Source organism: Ictidomys tridecemlineatus, chromosome X (genome assembly GCF_052094955.1).
Source record: "Ictidomys tridecemlineatus isolate mIctTri1 chromosome X, mIctTri1.hap1, whole genome shotgun sequence".
In the NCBI taxonomy this organism is placed as follows: domain Eukaryota; kingdom Metazoa; phylum Chordata; class Mammalia; order Rodentia; family Sciuridae; genus Ictidomys; species Ictidomys tridecemlineatus.
In genome coordinates this window covers 15,705,643-15,729,849 of record NC_135493.1, presented here as the reverse complement: position 1 = coordinate 15,729,849, position 24,207 = coordinate 15,705,643, and the positions used below count along the sequence as shown (strand labels likewise).

The window sequence follows — 24,207 nt, the reverse complement described above, 5'->3', positions numbered from 1 at the left end:
CTTCCACTGACCTACCTTTACATTTTTTTCTTCTGAACAGCTCCAGCCTGCTGTGCTGCTGCACACTTGAGCCCTCAATGATCTACCAGCATAAAAATCTTTATTTAGTCTCTGTGTGTTAAGATTCTTGGATTTCCAAGTAGGAGGTGGGTTCTTTGAAGTCCAAATTTCCCTGCACTCCTGACCTAATACTCAACATATATGAAATACTTAATAAATAATTATTCACTGATTGATCAACAGAGTGCTCTCTCAAAGAGACTTATGGGTACATTACGCCTAAAATTTAATGACACGAGTATAATTTTTGTTCACCTCTGTATATTCACTTTGTAGAAGAGTTCCTATAACATGGTAGGAACTCAATCAACATTTGATTAATTAATGAGCGTGTAGATGCTCTTGTTAATAGATAATAATTAAAGAAAAAGAATTTCTGGAAGTAAAATAAACTCAGAAAGAAATAATAGTTAGGAAAGAAAATATCAATATCCATGCAACTTTTCAGGAAATGTCTATTACATAAAACGAGATAAATCTGTTCCCATCTACAAAACTAAGCCCCGTGACTGTGAGGTGACCAAAGGTGCTTCCACCTCCATGGTCATAGATTTTTTAAGTCATGTACCAAGTATAGACAATGTCCACAATAGCTTGCCTGTTCCAGGCAATAGAAGTTCCTTTCAATCCCACCACAAACACTGTGAACTAAGTATTATGATGAAGGAAACAGGAAAGAACTGTGGAATTTTGGTGCTTTGCTGAAATTGGCTGTATTTTTTTTTAACTTTTATTACAAAATAGAATAAATAACAAATACTACAAGCTACACTCGCCTGTCTATACTGTGCTCTAAAACCAGCTCCAAGTTATAGCCAGAGCATAGTAGGGCGTGGCAAAATATCTCACCAGAAGCAAGAAGGGGTAACAAATAATTTAAAAGACTATAAAGCACACGCCCAAAGTCTTTCTAACACCAGCTAATTTGGGCAAGAAGGATGTTGTACCAAAGTTACTATCATTTTCTTTCTTTCTTTAGAGATCACCTTCAGTAATTCATTTGGGAAAGACTTTTGGCACTCCATGCTTTTATCTCTGTGTGAGTCACTTTTTCAAAAGCATGTCATTGTCAGGAACTGGAGATATAACTCAGGGATACAGCACTTGCCTAGCATGCACAAAACCTAGGATTTGATCCTCAGCATCAACATAAGGAAAAAAAAAACAGATGTCAAGTATGTCATTTTCAGAGACACCATTAATGTCTAACAGACATCAATTAATTGATGAATTGATAAATCAATTTTGCTACATTTTTTTAGAATCTGGATTTGCACCTCAGAAACAATCCAAACATTGTGAGGTGGATATTCAGGAGCTCAGATATGAGAGACATCAGGAATGATGCTTTCTGTTAGCACTCACGTCGCAAAGCACAGAAATTCTATGCAGCAAAATAGGAATGTGACCCAGCCTACAACTACTTACAAGATGAAGTCTACCCTCTTCAGGCTAGCATCCAAATTTCTTCTCAAGCTGACTCCAACCTAGCCCATCATTTTTCACCGTGTTCTCCTTGTATTCCCCTGAATGTTTCATTTGCTTTGCTGTGCTTCTCTGTAATATTTATACTTCTCCTTCTGAAAGTTCCCTCAACTATCTGAATCTGAGCTCTTCATCAGAGACCATCCCAAATCACTCCCATCAGTTGGGTTTTCTCCAACCACTACTCCTCTGTTTACAACGGGCCTTCCTATTTCTGAACTCCTCTTGCATTTGGGCTTTAGACTCTGGATCCCCTAGCTTAGACACCCAGCTGTACATGGCTATACCCTGTTAATTTCCACTCTTTCATACATTCACAGGCAGAAGCCCACCTGGTACTCACTGTCTAGATGGTGAATATCAGTCTTTCTTCCCAATCTAAAATTCAGATTATCCTGAAACACCTGTCCTTTTGGCATGCCTTTCCCCAAAGGAAAGAAAAAGGAAAAACCTTTTTGTCCCTTGTAGAATTGGATAAATCATGGTTCATATAGTTTCCATCACTTGCTAAAATAAATTATTCTTTTAAAAGAATATGATTGAGTGAAGTGAAGAATGCTGACAGAGCACCTACACCACCAAAAGAAAGTGAGGTTGCTGACTGGATCACTTTGGAGAAAGTCACAGCTTAGGGAGGTTGCGTTCAAAGCTCACAACTTGAAAGCTCAGTGAAATCAAAAGACTTTGGGTAATATAAGAAACAAGAAGCAGCCTGTGGACTGGAAAAGTAGAGAAGAGCTTCCATATGAACCATGCTACCTAACCTCTCAAACCTTATTATTTTAATGTTATAAAAAACATGAAATAGGTACTTTAGTTTGGCATAGAGACTCTGAGTAATGCTATGTTAGGGGAGCCCTGGCTTAATTTTTATTCTTTCTTTTTTATACTTTCTGTTTATACTTTCTTTTATACACTAAAGAGTCATTTCTATGAATAAAAGTCAACTCTTGATCATCTATATGTAGGCTGATATCTCAAAGAGAATTTCTAAAAATTCATTTCTATTCCAAGATCTACTTTTATGTATTCAACAAATATTTACTGAACACCTGATACATGCCAGGCACTAATAATTAAACTCATTTTAAGAGAAAAAATCCAGCTGGGTGCGGTGGCGCAGGCCTGTAATCCCAGTGGCTCAGGAGGCTGAGACAGGAGGATCGTGAGTTCACTAAATTGCCTCAGCAATTTAGTAAGGTCCTAGGCAACTTGGCCAGACCCTGTCTCTAAATAAAATACAAAATAGGTCTGGGGATGTGGCTCAGTGATCAGGTGCCCCTGAGTTCAATCCCTGTACAAAAAAACCCTGAAGGACAGTATATAAAATCCAGCAAATGAAGAAGTCACCCACAAGTATACCAACCCTTAAACTATTGTTTTCCATTCTGCTCATTGTCCTTCTTTTTAATCCCAAAACAATATTTTCCCCAACATATTCCCAAATGCCTCCAGAGAAGGCAACTGATTAAATTACAATGTAGATGCTTATACTATCACAATGCATATTTTCCCCACAAAAGATATTAAATTTCTTTTGCAAATAAAATATTGTGTTGTTTTTTTTTTTTGGCGTGTATACCTTTCTCAGACACTATTAGTAAATATCCCCATTTTGCTATAGACCAAGACATGAGGAACAAATTATAAAACAAAATACTTCTTAGTGTTCAGGCCTGCTTCACAGGCAGACTCTTCATAAAAGATATTAGGATCTTGACACCTTAAAGCTGCCTCTTAAAATAATGTCCACACTTCCAGAGAGTAGGAAAATGTCTTTGTTATTGTTGAGGGTGAGACAAATGCTTCCTAACGGTTTTACTTGCTACTTTGCAAACTGCTGCATTTCATCTCACCTTAATTTAATTCTTTCTTTTCCCTATTGTCCTATTCAATCCCTCAATTGACATGTCTGATCTCTGTAATAATATTCAAGTCCCCAAGAAAATATAAAACTGGGATTTTACTCTATTTGTCTAAGCAGAACTTAATTAGGAAGGTAAATCTTCTGCCAGAAGTCAAACAGAAATGAGGTGTGACTCTATGCTGTTTTGGATGATCCATATCTCTGAACCCATACACTTCTTTGTTTGGTAGGGTACAGTTTGCCAGGATCTGACAAAGCCTGGAGCTAATCAGACAGAAGTCTGGCAGTGTCTTTCTTCCAGATGACAGCAAAGAAAAAAAGCAATGTCCAAGTTGAAAGGCAGATAGGGAGAGCTGCAAATATTCTTTTCTCACATTCTTTTAGTTCACGTGTAGACTAGAAAAGAATGAAAAGCTTTTCTGATTTTTCAACTCTGGACTCAGGGGAGGTCACCCCCTCTAAAATGTTGGTAAACAAGGACCCCAAGAAACTGGCAAATGCCTTCACACTTCAGTCATTAGCAATTCAAAAAGCAGACCTTGCATATTTTTTGTAGTAACCCCAAATATATGCACACCAATTGCTGTGCATACCTTATGCTGTGTGCTGCCAATGCAGCATTATCTCTTAGACTGATCTTGGTGGCCATCTCAGTGACACATATGTCCAAATTATAATGGAGCTGGAATAGAGAATAGCTGGCCAAGATTGTGGGACATATTGTGCTCTGTTGCCTCCAGAAACAGTCTGGATTAAAGTCAGCATTAAAACCAACTTAGAGAGAGTTCAATTTAAAACAAAATAATTTACATCTCCAGTTAGGAAAATTCCATTGATCAAATTTTTTCTAACAAAATGCTTTCCTTTTCTTATGTATTTGGTACATTCAACTCAATTCAGAAACATCGTATTTCCTTTTTAGAAATTATATTATATACTGTTATTTTTTTTTCAAATGGGATCCATTGATACTGATTTCCCCTCAGCTATGCACAATTCAACAGGTTTATTACTTATTTCCTGAATGCAAGGGGGGACGTTTCTGTCAGTAATCACCAAAAAGAAAAGATGATTCATTTAATTGTTTAATTTAACCAAAACATTGAGCATGTTTCTCTGGGGTGTATTTTAAATTTCTGAGATATTTTAATTATACAATACATAAAACTGTTTAAAAAGACACACAAAAAGGTGAAACTACTTCATCTGGGTAAACATGAGAAGCTGCAAATATTCTTTTCTCACATTCTTTTAGTTTATGTGTAGACTAGAAAAGAATGAAAAGCTTTCCTGATTTTTCAACTCCAAAAGGAATCCGTCCAAACTGTTTCTATTATTAGAACACAAAATAGTAGCTAAAGAAGTTACTGTGGTTAACAACTGAATAATTCATAGTCTCTGAAGAGTTCAGTTGCTTTGCCTTCTCCAGTTCCCCCTTTACAACTGGATCCCCAAACATTTCTAGTCCTGACTTGTTATAAAGGAAACCATATACAAATTGATTTCATCAGTTAAAAAATTGACTCCGCTAAGCATTGAGAACAATACAATAAGCAGAAAAGAGAACAAGAACCGTTATAACCAGGTCATTAAGATTATGCATCTATTGTCTAAAATTACAATTTAAATTCCAAACTGTATCCATGGACATCACTGGAATTTCCAATATCACTGAAATTTACACTTACTGTAGTCGTCCAAATAAATACACAGATTAAATATGATATTTAAATGATTTTAAAAATATTTCAAAACACTCTAAATTCAAATTATTTTCTATGATAAAAGGCACTGAGAATTTCAAGTTCAGGAAAATAAAAAGGTACTTCAGGGCTGAAGCTGCAGCTCAGTGGTAGAGTGTTTGCCTGGCATGTGTGAGGCACTGGGTTTGATCCTCAGCACCACATAAAAATAAACAAATAAAATAAGGCATTCTGTCCATCTATAACTACAAAAAAAATTAAATTGTAATTATAGATGTATAGCATCCCTTTATTTTATTTACTTATTTTTGTATGTGGTGCTAAGGATTGAACCCAGTGCCTCACACATGCTAGGCAAGTGTTCTGCCACTGAGTCCCAGCCACAGCCCCTCCAAAAAAATTTTTCAAAAAAAAAAAAAAAGATTCTTCAGGTTGTGGCTCAGCGGTAGAGCACTTGCCTAGCATGTGTGAGGCCCTGGGTTCAATCCTCAGCACCACATAAAAATAAATAAATAAATGTATTGTTTCCAACTACAACTAAAAAATAAATATTCAAAAAAGGTACTTCAATTAGTGAAAGAAAGATGCTTATGATATTGAGAGGATTATTTTTGCTGCTGAGCATGAGAACAGGAGCCAAGCCCATGATCACTATTCATCTAAAACACCCAGAAACATTCAACTTTGTTTTTCTTTCTGAAGAGGTGTATTAAGTATTCAAAAATATGTGGGGCTTTCACCTTTGACTTTATTTTTTAAACCATTTTTCCAAAAACAAGTAACCTCTGCCAAAATAGTACATGGATCTGAGACACAAGATGGCTGGATCTTTGTTTTCTTATTTCAAGCTTCATCCCTGTCTAAAATTGCAATGTAACTAATGTAAAATCTCAGAACCCTTAGAGAGCCCACAGTTTATCCTTCTCTGCATTCAATTTGTTTAAATGTGAAGATTTCAAGAGGAAATCATTCTAAAAAGCAAAGACTCAGTTGTTAAACAGAGTTAGCTTAACATAACTGAATTAAGTAAACATTTTTTTGATAATGCAATACCATTTATGAACACCAGTCTACTAAAGTACATGAAAATTCCAGTTAGGAACCGGCTTTCATTGAGAGTTTACTTAGTGTCGGGCACTGTACTAGGTGCATTCTTGCTTTCTCATTTAACTCTAGAGGTAGCAACATACCTTATAAATGGTATTCCCTACCACTACCATCTAGGAGATTAGCATATACTACTAAGTGGTTGACCCAGGTCAGTTCAAATCCAAAGCTCAAGATTTCAGACTTGGCGCTACTGTACTACTTTTCAAAGGAAAATAAAAACAAGTTACCCTAACCAGAAATCAAACCCAGACCAAAGCAAGGAAAGGGAAAAGCTCTTGCCATTAGACCTACACAGATTATGCCTGACCCCACACTAAAGGGCCTCAGGTAGTTATACGTGTTTGTGGGTCTGCTTTTTGGGGGGAGGGTACTGGGCATTGAACCCAGGGGTACTTAACCACTGAGCCACATCCCCAGCCCTTTTTATGTTTTATATAGAGACAAGGTCTCACTGAATTGCTTAGGGCCTCATTAAGTTGCTGAGGCTGGCTTTGAATTCATGATCCTCCTGCCTCAGCCTCCCAAGCCACTGGAATTACAGGTTGTGCACCAACATGCCTAGCTCTATCTATTTAGATGCTATGTTCCAGTTTATAAAGTGCTTCCACATACCTTACTTCATCTCATCTAAGTTTCTATTTCTAATCAGCTTTAAGATGAACAACCAGGGTACCCATAATGCTAACATGTTTAGATAAGTTAAAACAATCAAGCTGTGAGTGAGGACCTGAGGCATTCTCCTAGGAATAAAGTACATAAGTCTTGGTGCAAAGATAGGACTTCTTTCCAGCCTAGATCCTCTCCAACTACTCAGTCATCCTATTGATGAAGCATTTACTCTGCACCTCTATGTACCATGTTCTATCCTGGGTGCTAGGGTTATAAGGATGACCAAACTTTGGTTCCTGCCTTTGAGAAGGTCTAAGACTAGCATACAGGTGTGTTGAATATGACCAAAATCAGAGTGGATGAATAGAGTGAGGGTAGCTTGGCAAAAGCAATTATGGGGAAATTGATGCAAGCTGTGTAATTTAGCAAAGAAGATAATCTAGAAGATCTGAGGTTGAAAAGGAGGCTACTATCTCATTTATGGTTCTCAGCCAGGTGGTAGATGTTTGAGGTGGTCACACTGCTGAACTCTGCATAAACCAGGGAATTGGTTCTCAACTCTGGATACACATAAGAATCACTTGTGGAGCTTTTAAAAATATAACCACAGGGCTTGATCCTTTTGGAAAACTGTTGGGGAGTACCAACTAAAGCTGAATGTTATATTCCCTAGGACCCAGATTATAAATTCAACAGAAATATGGGTATATGTTCTTCAGGAAACACCCACAAGGATATTCATGACAGCACCATTCATAGCAACCAAAAACTGGAAATTAGATATCCATCAACAAGTAAATGGAAAAATAAAACATGGTACGTCCGTGCAGTTAAATGCTACTCGGCCATCAAAAAGGATGAACCACTATTATCTGCAACAACATGGGTTGCTAGTACAATTATTCGGAGTAGTAGAAACCTTATACAAATGAGTACATACTGTTTGATTCTACTCATATAAAATAAAATAGAAAAAATAAATTTATTGTTTTAGAATTCAGGGTGGTAGTGCCCCTTAAGGAGAGAGAGTGACTGGGAAGGGGTATGAGGGTGGCTCTGGATGTCTGTACTGGTATGTTTCTTAATTGGGGTGCAGATTATATAGTGTATTCAGTTCAGGAGTATTCATCAAACTAAATACTTAGGATTTGTGTAATTTCCTGAATGTATTTTATATTTCAATATAAAGTTGACTTAAACATTTTTTAAGAATATTTTTAGTTATAGATGGACACAATACCTTTATTTTATTTGTTTATTTATTTTTATGTGATGCTGAGTATTGAACCCAGTGCCTCACATGTGCTAGGCAAGTGCTCTACCACTGAGCCACAACCCCAGCCCTGACTTAAACATTTTTTTAAAAAAGAAACACCAATGCCTAGGCCTTACTGTAGGCTAGTTAACTCAGAATCTGTGGGTGATTGGACTCAAAGATTTGTCTTTAAAAAAAAAAAAAAAGCATCCCAGATGACTCTAATGTATCATCATATCTGAAAACCAAGGGGCTAGTTGGTTCCTGGATTTGTAAACAGCTCCTTGGAGGCAGCAGCCCAGCACATGATAAAAGAAATGAGCTCTGGAATAAGGTACATCAGTAAACCACAAAAGTGGTTCTGCTTTGGGCTGGCAACGTGAAGCTTTTGTCTGGATCATGCTCAAACCTCAGTCTCGGCCTCTGTATAATGTTTGCAATGCCGCCTGCCTCCCAGGATTGTTGTGAGGACTAAATAAGATAATATACTTAGAGCATCTATCACAGTGCCTGCAACATAGTAGGTGCTGGAGAAATGGTAGATATTCAACTCCTTTTCATCCTTTGCATCTGAGTTGCTAAGCACAGTGGTGAACATATTGCCCTAAATGAACAAAAACTCATGCTCCCAGGTTTCTCCTCCTGAATGAATTTCTAAAGATTGAAGAAACATTATAGTTGGAATAATGATGCCAAAAGAATATTGGAAATTTCTGGACCCTGAGCACTCACTCTGTTCAGCACCTACTATCCCTGAGTGTGATTGGAGAGGAGGCAGATCATAGATAAATACAAATCACAGACCTTCTTTGGAAGACTTCACCCCTGTGTTCACCTCTAAGAATGTGCTAGTCAAGATGAGGCCAAAATGTGAGTTGACAAAAAGAATAGAAAAAAAAAACTAGTAATCCAGAAGACATACTATTCATAAAATGACAAATGAACACTTTTGTACAAAATGTCATGCTTTCGCAAAAACAAACAAAACAAAATCTGAGCTGAAAACAGGAGATAGTTAGAGTTTTGACTCTAGCAATAATAAGTTGTATGACTTTGGAAAACCAAACTTTTCTGTTTGTCAAATGAAAGTAATGCCATCTCTCCTACATCCTTTATAAGGACCCAATGAGTTTGAGATAAGTAAAAGGCATTCAAAAATTAAGCTCCAAAGAAATGCAAGATGAGAATACTAGCTGGAAATTTACTTTGCCCCAGACTGAGACAGACACTCTTGTTTTAACTACTCTGAGCACACCAGGAGCTACACCGGCCTGAGCTCACTTATGTAAGAAGGGACTGCAGCACTGCCTGGCATGTAGCATAATACTTTGCTTAATAGAATTCCTTGAAAATGTGAAGTCCAAGGACAGGCCCAGGCTGTATATTTTGGATAGAGGTACTCTCAGTCACAGAACACCAAACTGTGGCTGGAGAAAATGATGTCATCGAAGATCCTCTTACCATGGCCAATGTCAAAATTAAGATAGGAAGTTCAAGGACAAACTGTAGGTTTTTCAGACAAATATAAATTAGAAAAGCACTTCAGATCCAAAATTCTGTCTTAAAATTTATGAATACTTTACAAAACATCAAGTGAAATTCATCCTATTCTGTAAGGTTTTTTTGGTTGTTGTTTATGTGAAGGTTTTGACAAAAATATACCTTAGTTGTACAGGAAAATATATTCCCTGACTGTATTTTCACTCCCTCTACACATTAAGAAAAGGGGGAAATTTTCATTGAGTCTCCCCTATATCTAAAAACAATGCCAAACCGAAAATAAAAATGTTTTAAGAGACAGATAAACTTGAGGGCTCGCCACTCTGGAGCTAAGAAATGTAATAGCTCAAATACCTGTTGGGTTCCTAAATGACTAGAAAATGAAAACTCGAAATTAACCATGAACACTAGGAAATACCTTGTTCGGTACAGGGCTTTCCCATCCACAAACCATTTCTGCGACAGACCAGTGTAAAACATCCCCAAATGTATGGATGCTTGGGGTTGGGAGGGCATCAAATTAGTAGCAGAAATAGTACTGTTGACTCTTGCTCTGGTTCCGGGGGAAAGAAAGAATCCGGTCTGATGTAAACCCCCGAGGCCAGAGCTGGACAACTCGCCCCTAAGTTTGGCGCGTCCTAGCTCGGCGCCCTCGGCCCCCGCTCCCCCCCTTTCGCGGCACCCAGAATCCCAGTGCACCATGAGGCCCTGGCAGGGAACGGACCCCGCGGCTGGGGCTGGGAACCGTGGCAATTGGGGAGGAAGGGCGGCTCCTCTCTAACCGGTTCCTTCGGCACCCAGCCCCCGGCCCTCACGCGCTCCCCTACCCCTGACCCCTTGCCCCGGGGCAGGTCACCTGGCTCGGCCGCTGCCCGCCTGTCCTCCAGCTGCTCGCTCTCTCCTGCCGCGCCGCCGCCGCCTCCTGGAAGCGGCTCGCCCTCCCAAGTCACGGGGCCGGCGAGCGGGCGGGCGAGCCTGTGCCAAGGTTGCGGGAACCGTTCTACTCAGCCAGAGCTGGGACCCTGCCCTGAGCACGGCCGCCACCAGAGCGAAACTGGAGAGCTGGGCTCGGCTCGCCCCAGCGGGGAGGGGCGGCTGCAACTTTGCTCCTGGACGCGGGCGAGGAGGGGGCGCCCGTCTCCAAACTCCGTGCCGCGCCGCCAGTCTCTCCAGTCCAGGGATTTTTTCAACCCCCCCCCCTTTTTTTTTAATCTAAAGGGAAGTCATTCTTGTCCTCAAGTTCTTGCTGCCAGAGCTGTGCGGCTCAGCGGGGCGGGGGACCTCGGGGCCCAACTGGGGGTGCGGGAAGCGCGCCCCGCTGGGTGCGCTGGCGACTAGCCTGGTGAGGGCGCGTGGGGCGGTGGCGGGAGGGGAGCGGCTACTCAGGGAGCCTGCTCGTAAGGCTCCATGGGACCCCACTCCTCTGCCAGCACTGACCTCCCTCCTACCCAGAGCCCGAGAGGGGAAGCGGCCTGGAGGGACTGGGCCAGCGGCAGGGAAGCAGTGACCCGGACCTGGATCGCAGAAGTAGGAACTGGAAGTGACAGCGGCATAGGGCAGAGCAGCAGCAGCAGCAGCAGCAGCAGCACCAGCAGCAGCAGCAGCACCAGCAACAACAGCAGCCTGGCTAGCTGTGGCAGCAGCAAAAGCCGTGGTAGAACAGCAGCAGCCACACTGCGCATGCTGCTACCACCGGGTTCAGTCCCAAGCCCTGGGCTACCAGTGCCTGGCTGGCCATGGGCCACTGCCAAAGATTCGGGCGGGAATCCTGGACTAGACATTCCTAGTAGTGGCCCACTTTCTCCCCCACCCCCAGATGCTACTCAGAACCCCCAAGCTTCCTGCTGAGCTATGAGACACCCAAGCACAAAGCTTTCAGTGGCCCTTCACATACCTCCCCTCCCTGAACTACCCTAGATGCCCTTCCTAAGCTCTCTGACAACAGACCTCAAATCAAATAGTCTCTTTGAGGAAGAATAAATCAGTTTCCTGATAGATGGGAAATATTTACAACCTTACTTGAAGTCTAATTTTTACAGAAATACAATGTGGTCAATAAAAAATTAGGATGGCCAGAGTCATGGGTGACATTCAATTAAGTTGTGGAAATTCCATTTGGTGTGTCATATGTGCTCAGCAGGAGAAGAAAAACTTACCAAAATCCTCTTTAGTCTTGTCACTAGTCAAATTGAGCAGCTAATTATGCAAAGCTTGCCCACTGGAGAATGATGGCAATGGAAAAATTAAGAGGAGTCTCAGACCATTAGACATTACCCAAGCCCTACACTAGTCTCATTTCACAGGTGAGTCAACTGAGGCCTAGAGAGGAGGCTCCGACTTCACACAGATGACAGGGTCAGGGCTTGGAAGAAGGCCTGTTGTACCATTACAGCTATGGGTTGGTTCTGGGCCTTGGGTCCATGCTCCAGGGAGGTACAGCTCTCCTAAGAGCTGGAGCTGGCTGGTTGGAGATTTCTCCTTGATTCATGATTATTAGTAGAGCTGCCTTACTCCTGCCTCCCTGCAGAGCAGCCCCTGGGAAATGGCAAATCGTCCATCCCACAGGCCTCACTTTGGGGAAGGCACCCATGCTGTTCCGGTGACAAGGCAGATGGAGTGACTCAGGGAGACAGGAGGGAGTGAGGGGGTGGGGACAGAGAAAAAGCCATACACTTTCCAGCTGGTATTGGAAGGAAGGAAGGAAGAAAGAAGGAAGAAATGAAGAGAGGGGGGAAGAAAAAAAGGAAAGGAGGGAAAGAGAGAAAGTGAAAGAAACACTAACTGAGCCTCATATTCATTCAATGAAACCCTTCATGAGCAAAACATCCTTTGACAAAAGTAAGCTGGTCCCAGGAGCAAAATACGAGATGTTAGGATGTCCCTAGCAGTGAGTAGGTAGCAGTGGTGGTAGAGGACAAAACAAGAGTACCTATTGGGGATGAAGCAGGGGAAAGGCCTGGTCCTTTAAGCAGAGGAAAGCCATAAGGCTGGAAGTTTCGAAGACCAGTCAGTCCTGTGGCTGTTGCCAGAACAATGCAGGGAGGTACTACATAGGTCACTTCCAACAGATGAGAATCATATGTGTCCCTGATACCCTCTGAGTCCAAAGGCAAAACACCAACAAATCTATCTATCATTGCTAGAACTCATGTTGTCATGTTGTGAAAGACTTCCTAGTCACATTAGTTACACTACCTGGAAACAAAGATTTTTTTTTTCCATAGAGGATTTGGAAAGTTTTTACTTCAGACCCAAATACCACCCCCTGGCCTTCTTCATTGTGTAAGAAACTAAAAAAGATATATTTGGTTTAGAAAAAGCAATACAGATGGACTATAAGGGAGAGGATGTCCCAATTCATTAGGAATCATGAAATACAAATTACAGCAAAAAATAAAATATAGTTTTTATCCATTAGTTTAGCAAACTTTAAAGATAAATAATATCCCATGCTGTCATACACATAAGGAAGAGGACACTTCTAACTGTTGGTGGCAGTGTAACTTTGGATAGCATTTTTCTAGAAGAATATTATCTATCAAATTTTGACACAGTCATTCCACTTCTGAGAAAGATTCTTCAAGAATAATCACAATTGTACACAATTTTTATGTGCATATGCAACATAACTCACTGGAATTTATCCATAATGGAAGATTGATTTAACATATGAAAATCAATGAATGTAATAGAACATATCAATATAAAAAACAATGATCATCTTCACAGAAGCAGTAAAAGCATTTGACAAAATCCAGCACCCTTTTACGATTTAAAAAAAAAATCCCTCAACAAACTAGCAGTGTTAGGGAATTTCCTCAACATGATAAGGGTATCTATGAAAAATACACTGCTAATAACATATTCAGTAGTGAAAGTCTGAAAGCTTTAATCTTTAAAATCAGAAGCAAGACAAGGACATTCTCACTACTTCTATTTAACATTGTGCTGGAGGTTCTAGGCAGACAGATGAAGGAAGAAAATGAAATGAAAGTTATCCAGATTGGAAGGAAAGAAGAAATGGTATCTGTTCACAGATGACATAATCTTATACAAAGTTGAATAGAAATATAAAAAATCAATTGTATTTCTATACACTTGAAATGAACAATTCAAATACAAAATTAAGAAAATAATTCTATTTATAATAGCTTCAAGAAGAATAAAATACTTTGGAAAAAATTAAACCAAAGAGGCATAGGACATTTACACTGACAACTACAAAACATTGTCAAATAAAATTAAAGAAGACCTAAATAAATGGAAAGATATCCTGTGTTTATAGATTCAAAGACTGAAAAGTTATCAAGATGACAATATTTCCCAAAGTGATCTGCAGATTGAACACAATAACTATCAAAATCTCAGCTGGCTTTTTCCCCCCACAGAAATGGACAAGCTGGTCCTAAAATTCACATGGACATATAAGGGATCCAGAATAGCCAAAACAATCTTGAAAATGAAGAACAAAGCTGAGGACTCACACCTTCTGATTTTAAAAAGCTACATTAATCAATTCAATTGAAGAAAGAATAATTTTTCAATAAATTATACTGAGGAAAAATGCATGTGTGCATGCAAAGGAATTCATTTAGACTCTTGTCTCCTATCACATAAAGAAATTAACTCAAAATGGATCAAGGCACCTAGTGTAAGAATTAGAACTGTAACACTCTTAAAAGAAAAATCAAAGTAAATCTTCATAACCTTTGAATAGGCAAGGGTTTCTTAGATGATATGAAAGATACAAATAACAAAATTAACAAAAAATAAATGAATTTGACTTCATCAGAATTTTTTAAACTTTTGTGTTTCAAGGGATTTTATCAAAGTTGGGGAAGTGCTTCAGAGAACACTGTTACCCAGGTGTCTCAGCAGACTTCCCCCATCAGTTACTATTTGTGTGATCCTCTGGAGATCCTAAGACATTGTCACAATATGAGAACACAAAGATAGAAGTCATCTGGAAAAAACCAAATGGCCTCAGAGGTCCAGAAGGCAGCAGCTCTTTAATGTGGTCCCTATGCCCCAGAATCTGATTCCCAACTGTATCTCAGGCTCCATGTTTTCTACATTGTCAAACTGACCATTTCAAGCTGGCACTCATTCTTTAGATGAGTAACGGTGTGTTCTGGGCAATAGTCAAGCCCTGATTTTTCTTTCTTTTAATATATTCACAGTTTCATAGAGTGAACAAAACTTCATTAGACATGCCTTATGTCAGGCACTATGCTAGGCCTGACAGATACTCTGTCTAGTGACACTTGAAAATATTTGTGTGTTTGAGTCTGATTCCTGGCTTGAGACTTTATGGTCAACATAGCTGCTTGGAGCTTCCCAGCTCAGCTTCCAGTCTCATCCCTTGTTTACTAATTTTATGAGTCTTCTCTCAGGGTTCTAGGAGGGCCCCAGTATGGCACCTGTATATCACCTACAGGCATGAGTAACAACACATCCAAGAACAGCCAGTATTCATATTTTTGTGCAGTGATATATTAAGTGCCTTGGATGCATCATCTCATTTGATCCTCAAAGCAATCCTGTGTGGTACATATTGCTAATGTCCTCATTATACAAATGAGGAAACAGGAGCATAGACATGGCAAGTAACTTTTCCCAGAGTCAGTAACTGACTAAGCCAAGACTCTAACTCAGATTAAACTAGGGAAGGCTTATGAGTAACTACAATTGCAGATATTGCTTTTTACCATATTCATAACACACTCAGGTCAGCCTGAATTATCAAAAGGAGATGAAAATATGCCAAATCCTTTTTAAGAAGATGAATTATTGTGATGCACTTTTTAGAAAGATTTCTACCCAAAGTGGATAAAAATATTTTAAGCACTTATGCTTAAAGGAGTAAGCATTAGTTATTGGAAAAATCCCCAACAATTCCAGACCCAGGAGGTATTTCTGTACCATCTAGTATTCTTAGAACTGCAGAGAAGCTCAGTCTACCTTCTGGCAGCTTCAGAGCACAGCAATCATTGGCAACTTCACCATGTTTTTATTTGAAAAATTAAAAAAGAAAATACCATGATCTGTTCCATAGTAGACATCATTATATAAGAAATATCAAGTGGTGGTCTGAAGCCATGTCTACCCCAAAAGCCACATGCATGCACATGTGTGTCACACACACACACACACACACACACACACACATACACACACACAGCTCTCAAATTGAGCAATAGGGAAAACTGGAATAAGATATTCTGAGATAGGTGTTGCTTTACACTAGGGCTAGCTTTAGGGAAAATTGTGAAGCAAGCTAAGTATCTGGGGTAAAGTTCCTAGTACTGCTAATAAGAAGAATAACTACCACTTGAAAATGTTCCAAGAACTTGTTTGGGGGCTTTATATGACTAAATTCATTGAGATTTCACATCAGTCCTATAACATAGGTGCCCCTATTATTCCCATTTCACAAGAGCATAGAGGCATATTTAAGTAATATGCCAGAGATCACAAATCCACTAGTGAAGAGAAATTAAGATTTTTTTTCTATTTTTGGTGGTGCTAGGGATTGAACCTAGGGGGCCTTGTGAATGCTAAGCAGGCACTCTACCAACTGAGCTATATCCCCAGCCCCTGGAATTGAGATTTATTTTTGTTTTTTTGTTTTTTTTGTTTTTTTTTAAAGAGAGAGTGAGAGAGGAGAGAGAGAGAGAGAGAATTTTTAATATTTATTTTTTAGTTCTCGGTGGACACAACATCTTTGTTGGTATGTGGTGCTGAGGATCGAACCCGGGCCGCACGCATGCCAGGCGAGCGCGCTACCGCTTGAGCCACATCCCCAGCCCTGGAATTGAGATTTAAACCCAAGAAATCTAGCACCAGAGTCCAGGCTCAAACCTCTACTACTCTGGGCTGGGATTGTGGCTCAGCGGTAGAGCACTTGCCTAGCATGCTCGGGGCCCTGGGTTCAATCCTCAGCACCACATAAAAATAAGTGAATGAGATAAAGGTATTGGGTCCAACTACAACTAAAAAAAAATTAAAACACAAACACTACTACCTGTCCAGAGGGAACACTGCTAATGCTAATCTACTAATAAAGGAAACTTTTGTCCCAGCCCTATGCTGAGGACATTACATAAATTATCTCATGAGGTTGGTGCTTTTAGCCCTAAATTGTTATTCAGTGTCTCATTTGATCCATTAAGGAAAAGTAACTATTATTATGTCCATTTTGCAGATAAAAACATCAAGGCACAGAAAAGTTAAGTATCTTGACACACAGGTGGAAGCATCACCTCCTTTTCAGTAACACCATTATAAAAGCTGTAAGGACCCATTAGTGATGCAACATACTTTAATATATAATTTTTATCTCGAGGCCAGGCTCTCTCAACTTTTCAAGACCCCTGGTCTGAGGAGTTAATGGGAAAGAATGGCAATAGCCTTTCTTTGCTTCCCAACTCAAGGGAATTACAGTGACCCTCTTCAGCTATCAGTGGCCCACTTTTGGTTCCCCTTTGTGGGGAAGAACACCCACAAAAGCTCTGTCACTGGAAGCCTATTTTAAGGAATTGGATGTGTGTTTAAAAGGCATAATTTAGGGCTGGAGATGTAGCCCAGTGGTAGAGCATTATCCCAGAGTGCTTGAGACCCTGAGTTCTATCCTTAGTGCTGAAAAATAATAATAATAAAAATAATAATAATAGTAATAGGCACCACTGTTATTGGTAGTTGACAGAATTTATTTATTTATTTATTTATTTATATGTGGTGCTGAGGCTTAAACCCAGGGTGTTGCACGCACGAGGTGAGCTCAGTACCACTGAGCTACAACCCCAGCACCATCTTTTGAGTTTTGTTTGGAACTGGTTTATGGAAAAGACCAACACTAGCAATCTACCTCTGCAGGCCACCAATCTCAACTCTGATTTCTATAACATACTACTCCTGTTTAAGTCAGTGGCCATTGGCAGTGAAAATCGATGAAGTACTCTTACTCACCAATTTTTATCAGCAGAGCAAAAATAGTGACAACAAGGAAAATAAGCTGGGTAGGCTTACCTCCACTTGGAGGGTCGCACATCCTTTCAGGAAGCCATTGATGTTACTGATGCAGCTGGCTTCATTTTGGGGCTCCAGACAATACTAGAGAAATACAGTCAAATGTCACTTGGAGATTGTCATCCCATGTCCAGCAAACCATATTCATCATTCGCTGATAGCTAAATAAGGCAGAGGGTGATGCTGCTGCCAAACCAGGAAGAGAAATAACCACCAAAGGAAGTGATGCAAAAATCTAAATGGTTGGTTTTTCTTTCAAATGTCACCAAGCCACTTCTACTTACGAGCGTTTTCTCATGCCTTCAACCTTCAGGTGGTGATAACAAATTTAGAGAGACCAAGACAGTATTTGTTTGAGTTCAGTTCTTGCTTTCAAGCAAGAAAGCAATACTTCTTACCTCCCCTCCCCATGACAAATTATTAAAAACTTATTTCCCTTGGCTGTTGTCTAATTTGATTATATTTCTCTGTTTTACCCCCATTTTATCACTGTGTCTCAGGTTTAAGAGATTATAAATTAAATCTACTTGCTCAATAAAAATACAAACTGGTTCAAGAAGACAAAAGAATGCTACTCAGTCATATTCCATGATGAGCTTAAGAAAATAATTTCAGGACTCTACCATTAAGCTTACTTCAAGGGCCTAACTTAGAAATTATCTATTGTCAATATCATGGGCTCCCAACATCAAAATATCTTGGGATTTGGGGCTGGGATTATGGCTCAGTGGCAGAGTGCTTGCCTTGCATGTATGAGGCACTGAGTTTGATCCTCAGCACCACATAAAAATAATTAAATAAAGGTATTGTGTCCATCTATAACTTAAAAAATATTTTTAAAAATCTTGGGATTTTTTTTAAGAGGGTAAGTTTAGTTTCACTTTGAACACACATTGCATTCAAAATATATATTTGGTTTCTCTTGTTTTCACAAACCTTATGTGACATTTTAGACCACTTCTGCTTGCTAAATAGTCCCTTCTTCAATGGCAATTTTTTGAAAAGGAAATTTACATCAATTTTTAGGCAGCCTGTCAGTAAATATCATCAAGACCTGCTATAAATCATACAATTATTCCAAAGACTCATATGCACCCCAAGTTTTAAACATGTCTGAGATACACAGGGAAGTGCAGTATGCATCTCCACGACACAGAAAATTTGTGTTATGGGTGTTGCCCTGTCCCCTCTTGCCAGTAGTGTAATAAGTTATTATTCTGTGAAAATTTGGGGGCCAGTTACTGAAGGAATACACTTAGCTTCCTGACCATTTCAAACTACAAAAGCAGTACAAAGGAATGTCTAACTTTCAGAAACATATTCAAGTAGGAGATTCTCTCAACCTAGTAGTGGGAAATCTTGAGAGTTATATTATTACTGCTTTCTGATGGCAAGCAATCCCAAAGATAATGCAAAATTGACCTTACCTTTTCCACTGAGCCAGGCATAAGTCTGTTGATCAGTTTGCATAGCACTACCCCATTTTTCAGCGAGGACTTCAAGAACTCCTCCGGATCACAGATGGTCTTTTTTGGGGAATCTAAAACTCCCAAAGATATAAGCCATGTCACGATTCGCTCTTCTGGATTCATTACTGTGGATGGTACACTCTGAACAGTTCTCTGGGGCAGCTGCAAGGACTAAGCCACATCCGTGATTGCATCTGCTGTTGTCTTCCTTTTTCTGAGTTCTCTGCTGGTGCTTGCAGAGCAAAGGTTTAAAACAACTTTCCTTAGACAACAGTGGAACCCATACAAAAACGTGGGATCTGAAAACTACAGAGATCATACACAAAGATATGAAAACAGGAAAAAAAAAACCAGATAAGAATCCTGGATAAACTGGTTTTCTTTTTCAAAATCTGAAAAACAAATTCATTGGGATAAAAAAGGAAGAAGAAGCACACATGCATGCACTCACTCTCTCTCTCTCTCTCTCTCTCTCACACACACACACACACACACACACACACACACACACACACAAAACCAACAGTTCAAGAAGCTATAAGGAAAGGAAGTGAGGAGGATGCTGGGAGGGAGGAAAGAAAAGGAAGCAAGTGCTGTGGAAAACAGAGGTGAGCCAGCACTTTAGGGACCTTAGAAATGAGACATTCAGGGAAAACACTATCAATAAATAGTGTAGCCTCAGTGAAAATCTGGCTTCTGTTAGGGGGAAGATGCCAACTGGCTCTTAGGGCAGACAGATCTAAGCTGGTGGGGAGCTGTGCTGGCACAGCAAAGCTCGGAAAAGTTAGGCAGGCTGAGAAAGTACCTCCAAAACATGACCGGATGTCCTTATACTATCTCAGAGAGATGCTGGGTGTCATGATCCTTCCTTGCAAAACACATTGAGTTGCACAGTGACATTGTGCCAAGCAAATGAAGATTGTGCCTGCTGTCAGCCATCACTGTGTATAAGCAGAAGTTAGAAGAATGGCATTTTACTTTGCAGCCAAAAAGCTATGTTTAGGGAAATAGGCTAAGGATAACATCTGACATCCTGTTTACTTGCATTCTTGAGCAATTCTTTTTCTGGATCTGGTTCCACTACACAATCCAGCTGCAGTACCCTTAGCAAAGGCTCAGACACAGTCACATAAGTGGGTAAAATACACTTAAAAACAATGTATGAGAACAAAAAAGCACTCATCCTCTGTCTATACTACAGCTCGAAGGTTCATGTTTCCCCAACAAGAAACACTTTGCATTTAAAATACTGCTCTGAAAAAAAAAAGCAAGTCCATAATAAGAGAGCTCTATTATTTTCAACTATATTTTCAGAACCAGTTAAAATAGTCATATTATTGAGAAATTTAAATAAAGCCAAGTTTAATAGGATAGCTCTACATTGGCAAATGTATGTCATTCACCAAAATCACTACCCCTGATGCCTGGGGGACATCCAGTCACAGTTCTTTCCTGCTAAGCTTCAGAATCCTTTTCAACACAGTTTCAGGCATCTACTATCAAATAATCAGCTCAGATAATCCTGATAAGCATTTTCAAAACTGCCCCTTCTTGCTCTGTCAGAACACTTATCACACTGTTATTATTTGTTGACCTGTCTCCTCTGCCACAATGTAAGCTTCCTAGAGTAACTCTCATCTCCTTATTTAACACTGTGCTCTCAGCAGAGTGCCTGGTATGCACCATAGATGTTCAGTAATGCTGAATGTGTGAATGAATGAACTCAGATGGTGTCCCAGGTATAGACAACACTTGATTATAACAAGGATTTTGTTTGGGAGGGTTTTTTTTATTTTTATGTTTTCGTTTTCTGGTACTGGGGATTGAACTCAAGGGAACTTGACCACTTAGCCACACCCCCAGACCTATTTTGTATTTCATTTAGAGAGAGGATCTCCTAAGTTGCTTAGTGCCTCCCTAAATTGCTGAGGCTGGCTTTGAGCTACAGATTCTCCTGTCTCAGCCTCCAGAACTGCTGATATTACAGGCGTGTGTCATTGCATCTTGTGTTTTTTTTTAAATGACATAAGACAGTCTTACTAATTATTTTTGTGACTTTATTGAGATATAATTAATACATAATAAACTGCAATACTGAAGGCATGCAAATTAATGAATTTTGACATATGCAACACTTTTGATATAATCACACACAAAATCTAGATAAACTTTCCATCACCCCCCAAAGTGTCCTTGTGCTCTTTTAACACCTTCTTCTCTTCCTTTCTCTGACATCTCAGACAACCAAACACCAATGTTTTCAGTCTCTTTAAATTAGTTGGTTAAAAAAAAAAAGATTAGTTTGTATTTTTAATTATCTTGTATAAATGGAAGTATACAGCACACAACTTCATTTCATAGGGTTTGTTTTTTAATAATATCATTTTTATTTATATATGACAGCAGAATGCATAACACTTCTTATTACATATATGGAGCACATTTTTTCATATCTCTGGTTGTATAGATAGTATATTCACACCGATTCCTGTCTTCATACATGTACTTTGGATAGTAATGATCATCACATTCCAACATCATTAATTACCCATGCCCCCTCCCTTCCCCTCCAACCCCTCTCCCCTATCTAGAGTTCATCTATTCTTCCAATGCTCCTGCTCCCTATCCCACTATGAATCAGCCTCCATATATCAAACAAAACAATCAGTATTTGGTTTTGGGGGATTGGCTAAATTCACTTAGCATTATCTTCTCTAGCTCCATCAATTTACCTGCAAATGCCATGATTTTATTCTCTTTTATTGCTGAGTAATATTCCATTGTGTATATATGCCATACTTTTTTATCCATTCATCTATTGAAAGGCATCTAGGTTGGTTCTACTTCATGGGGTTTCTTAATTCAACATCATCATTTAGAGATTCATACATGTTGTGTCTATCCATAGTCTATCCATATAATAGGGATTTGACCCCCATATGTTTTGGCTGATATACTTATAAGCAAAAAAATATAGTCAAATGTTTTATTGCCTTTGACCCATGGCCAAATCTATGTAATGGAAATAAAAACAGAATTCATTTGTTAAGAAATTAAATTCCCCGGTCTGACCTCTATAAACACTTTTATATGTCATTTGGACAATTTTCACAATTGCTCATCAAAATTTTACTCTACAGACAACAAAATTTGGCAGTATTATTAAGGTATCAATTTCATTTTCTAATGAAGAACAAAGCAAGAGTAACTTCAGGAACCTGGCCTAGTCCAAAATAGGCTTGAGTTTATTGAGGTCACCTGGATGAAAATCTGCCTCATTTTGGATGCTGGCTATAGCAAATTAATATAAGGAATAAAGTAGAACCAGAAAAGAAAGCAAGGTCACCACCTCAAGACAAAAGAAACAGCTCTATTAACATAAAGATGGGGCTGGGGATGTGGCTCAAGCAGTGGCGCGCTCGCCTGGCATGCGTGCGGCCTGGGTTCGATCCTCAGCATCACATACAAACAAAGAAAGATGTTGTGCCCACTGAAAACTAAAAAATAAATATTAAAAAATTCTCTCTCTCTCTCTCTCTCTCTCTCTCTCTCTCTCTCTCTCTCTCTCTCTCTCTCTCTCTCTCTCTCTCTCACTCTCTCTTAAAAAAAACATAAAGATTGGAGTCACAATTGGTATGGTATAATGTCAAAAAAGCAGGGAATTTCAGGGCAGTGGCAAGCATCTTGGTGAAATGACTAATCGTGGAACTTGAGCTGGCTTGCTAAAGCAACCAATGAACTAGGGGAATAAGGTTGGCAGGGGAATACTAGAGGTCACAGGAACACAAAGAGCAGACTTCATGAGCATGAGTAAAAAGGGCAAAAGTCTAGGACCACACCCTCTGGGACACTGAACCTGCCTCTGGAGTACTTGTCCACCTCCCCTTCTCATTTTATGAGTTTTCCAGCTGAGCACATTTTTACCAATTTTCCAAAAGCACCTCTAGCATTAACATCCCTACTCAAAACCCTCAAAGGCTCTCCATAGCCTAAAGCAGTGATTGACAAACAAGGAAGTTCAGAATAATCACCTCCTAAGAGTGATAAATGAGAAAGGAATGAGTAAGTGGAACTTGAACTAAAATAGCTTTTGATGTAAAATAAAAATATCTGCAGAAAATAAGGCAAGTGTGAAGGTTTGTTAAAACTGGATATTTGGTACACTGGGACCTGTTATACTTTTTTCCTTCACTTTTATCTACTTGCAATAGTCATAATTGATGTACTTTTAAATTTCAAATCTAATGGCACACTTGTTAAAAAGAAGGTTTGGGGGCCCAATTCCCAAATATATTCTAACTCAGAAGATGTGCAATGGGGAAAGGAAAATGTATTATTAATATCACACTTGATTCTGCAGCAGATAGACCAACATCACAGTCACACTTGAAGAAATAAATTGATTTCTGACCTTCTAGTGTACTCCAGTTTCTGCCAACACCTAGTTCACTTCAACTCCACCAAAACAATCCAACACCATGTATACTCAGTCATTTGACTGCTTCTTCCAGTAATTAATGTGTTAACTTTCAGTGTATCTTCATGTCTGTTCTGTGAAAATAGACCTGGAACTTTGAAATATATTTTGATTTGCCAGCTTGTATGGTTTTAAATTTTACCAGTAATCAATGGTGCGGAGACACTGCAGTAAGGGGGGGGTTACTTCCTGTTTCCTGTGTGCTCCCTCCACATACTCTTGCTGAGCTCCCAGTTTTCCTTTTGGTGCACCATTATGTCTACTCTGTGAAAATGGACCTGAACTTTGAAACATTTTTACTTTGCCCACCTTCTGAAGCACTAGCTTCCCCAGGACACAATGTACCAAATGTACTGTTTCCCTTGGCACTGCCCTTGGGCAGCTCTGTAGTTAATTGTCTCTGTTAAGACACCTTCCTTGCGAACTAGTATCTTAGAGGAGCATATTTATGGCTAGTTCCAGAGGACAGATGTCCAACAAGTTCCACTGACTCAGCACCAAACAACTTCTCTAATATATGGCCTAGATATCAGAGAGGAGGGTTATCACAGTTCTACGAGTATTGGCTATTACACGTTATTTGTCTTTGTGTGTGTGTGTGTGTGTGTGTGTGTGTGTTGCTGGGGATTGAACCCAGAGACTTG

At 39.5% G+C, this 24,207-nt stretch overlaps 1 protein-coding gene across 7 annotated transcripts in view; it reads right to left on the bottom strand.

Moving 5' to 3' along the window:
• Window positions 1–19,910, bottom strand: part of Arhgef6 (Rac/Cdc42 guanine nucleotide exchange factor 6) — a 110,357-nt gene extending 90,447 nt beyond the window's left edge. The window contains exons 1-3 of one of the 7 annotated variants that reach the window (XM_078034217.1): window positions 19,892–19,910; window positions 19,045–19,157; window positions 17,618–17,701 (exon numbers count right to left, since the gene is read on the bottom strand). In XM_078034217.1, the coding sequence (XP_077890343.1) occupies window positions 17,618–17,701; window positions 19,045–19,065 (105 nt within the window). In that variant the 5' untranslated portion in view covers window positions 19,066–19,157; window positions 19,892–19,910. Of the gene's footprint in view, window positions 1–10,445; window positions 10,516–11,103; window positions 11,191–17,617; window positions 17,702–19,044; window positions 19,563–19,891 lie in introns of those variants that run through there. The other 6 variants (XM_078034216.1, XM_078034218.1, XM_078034215.1 and 3 more) reach the window with 6 other exon arrangements.
• Between the last annotated feature and the right edge of the window lie 4,297 nt (window positions 19,911–24,207).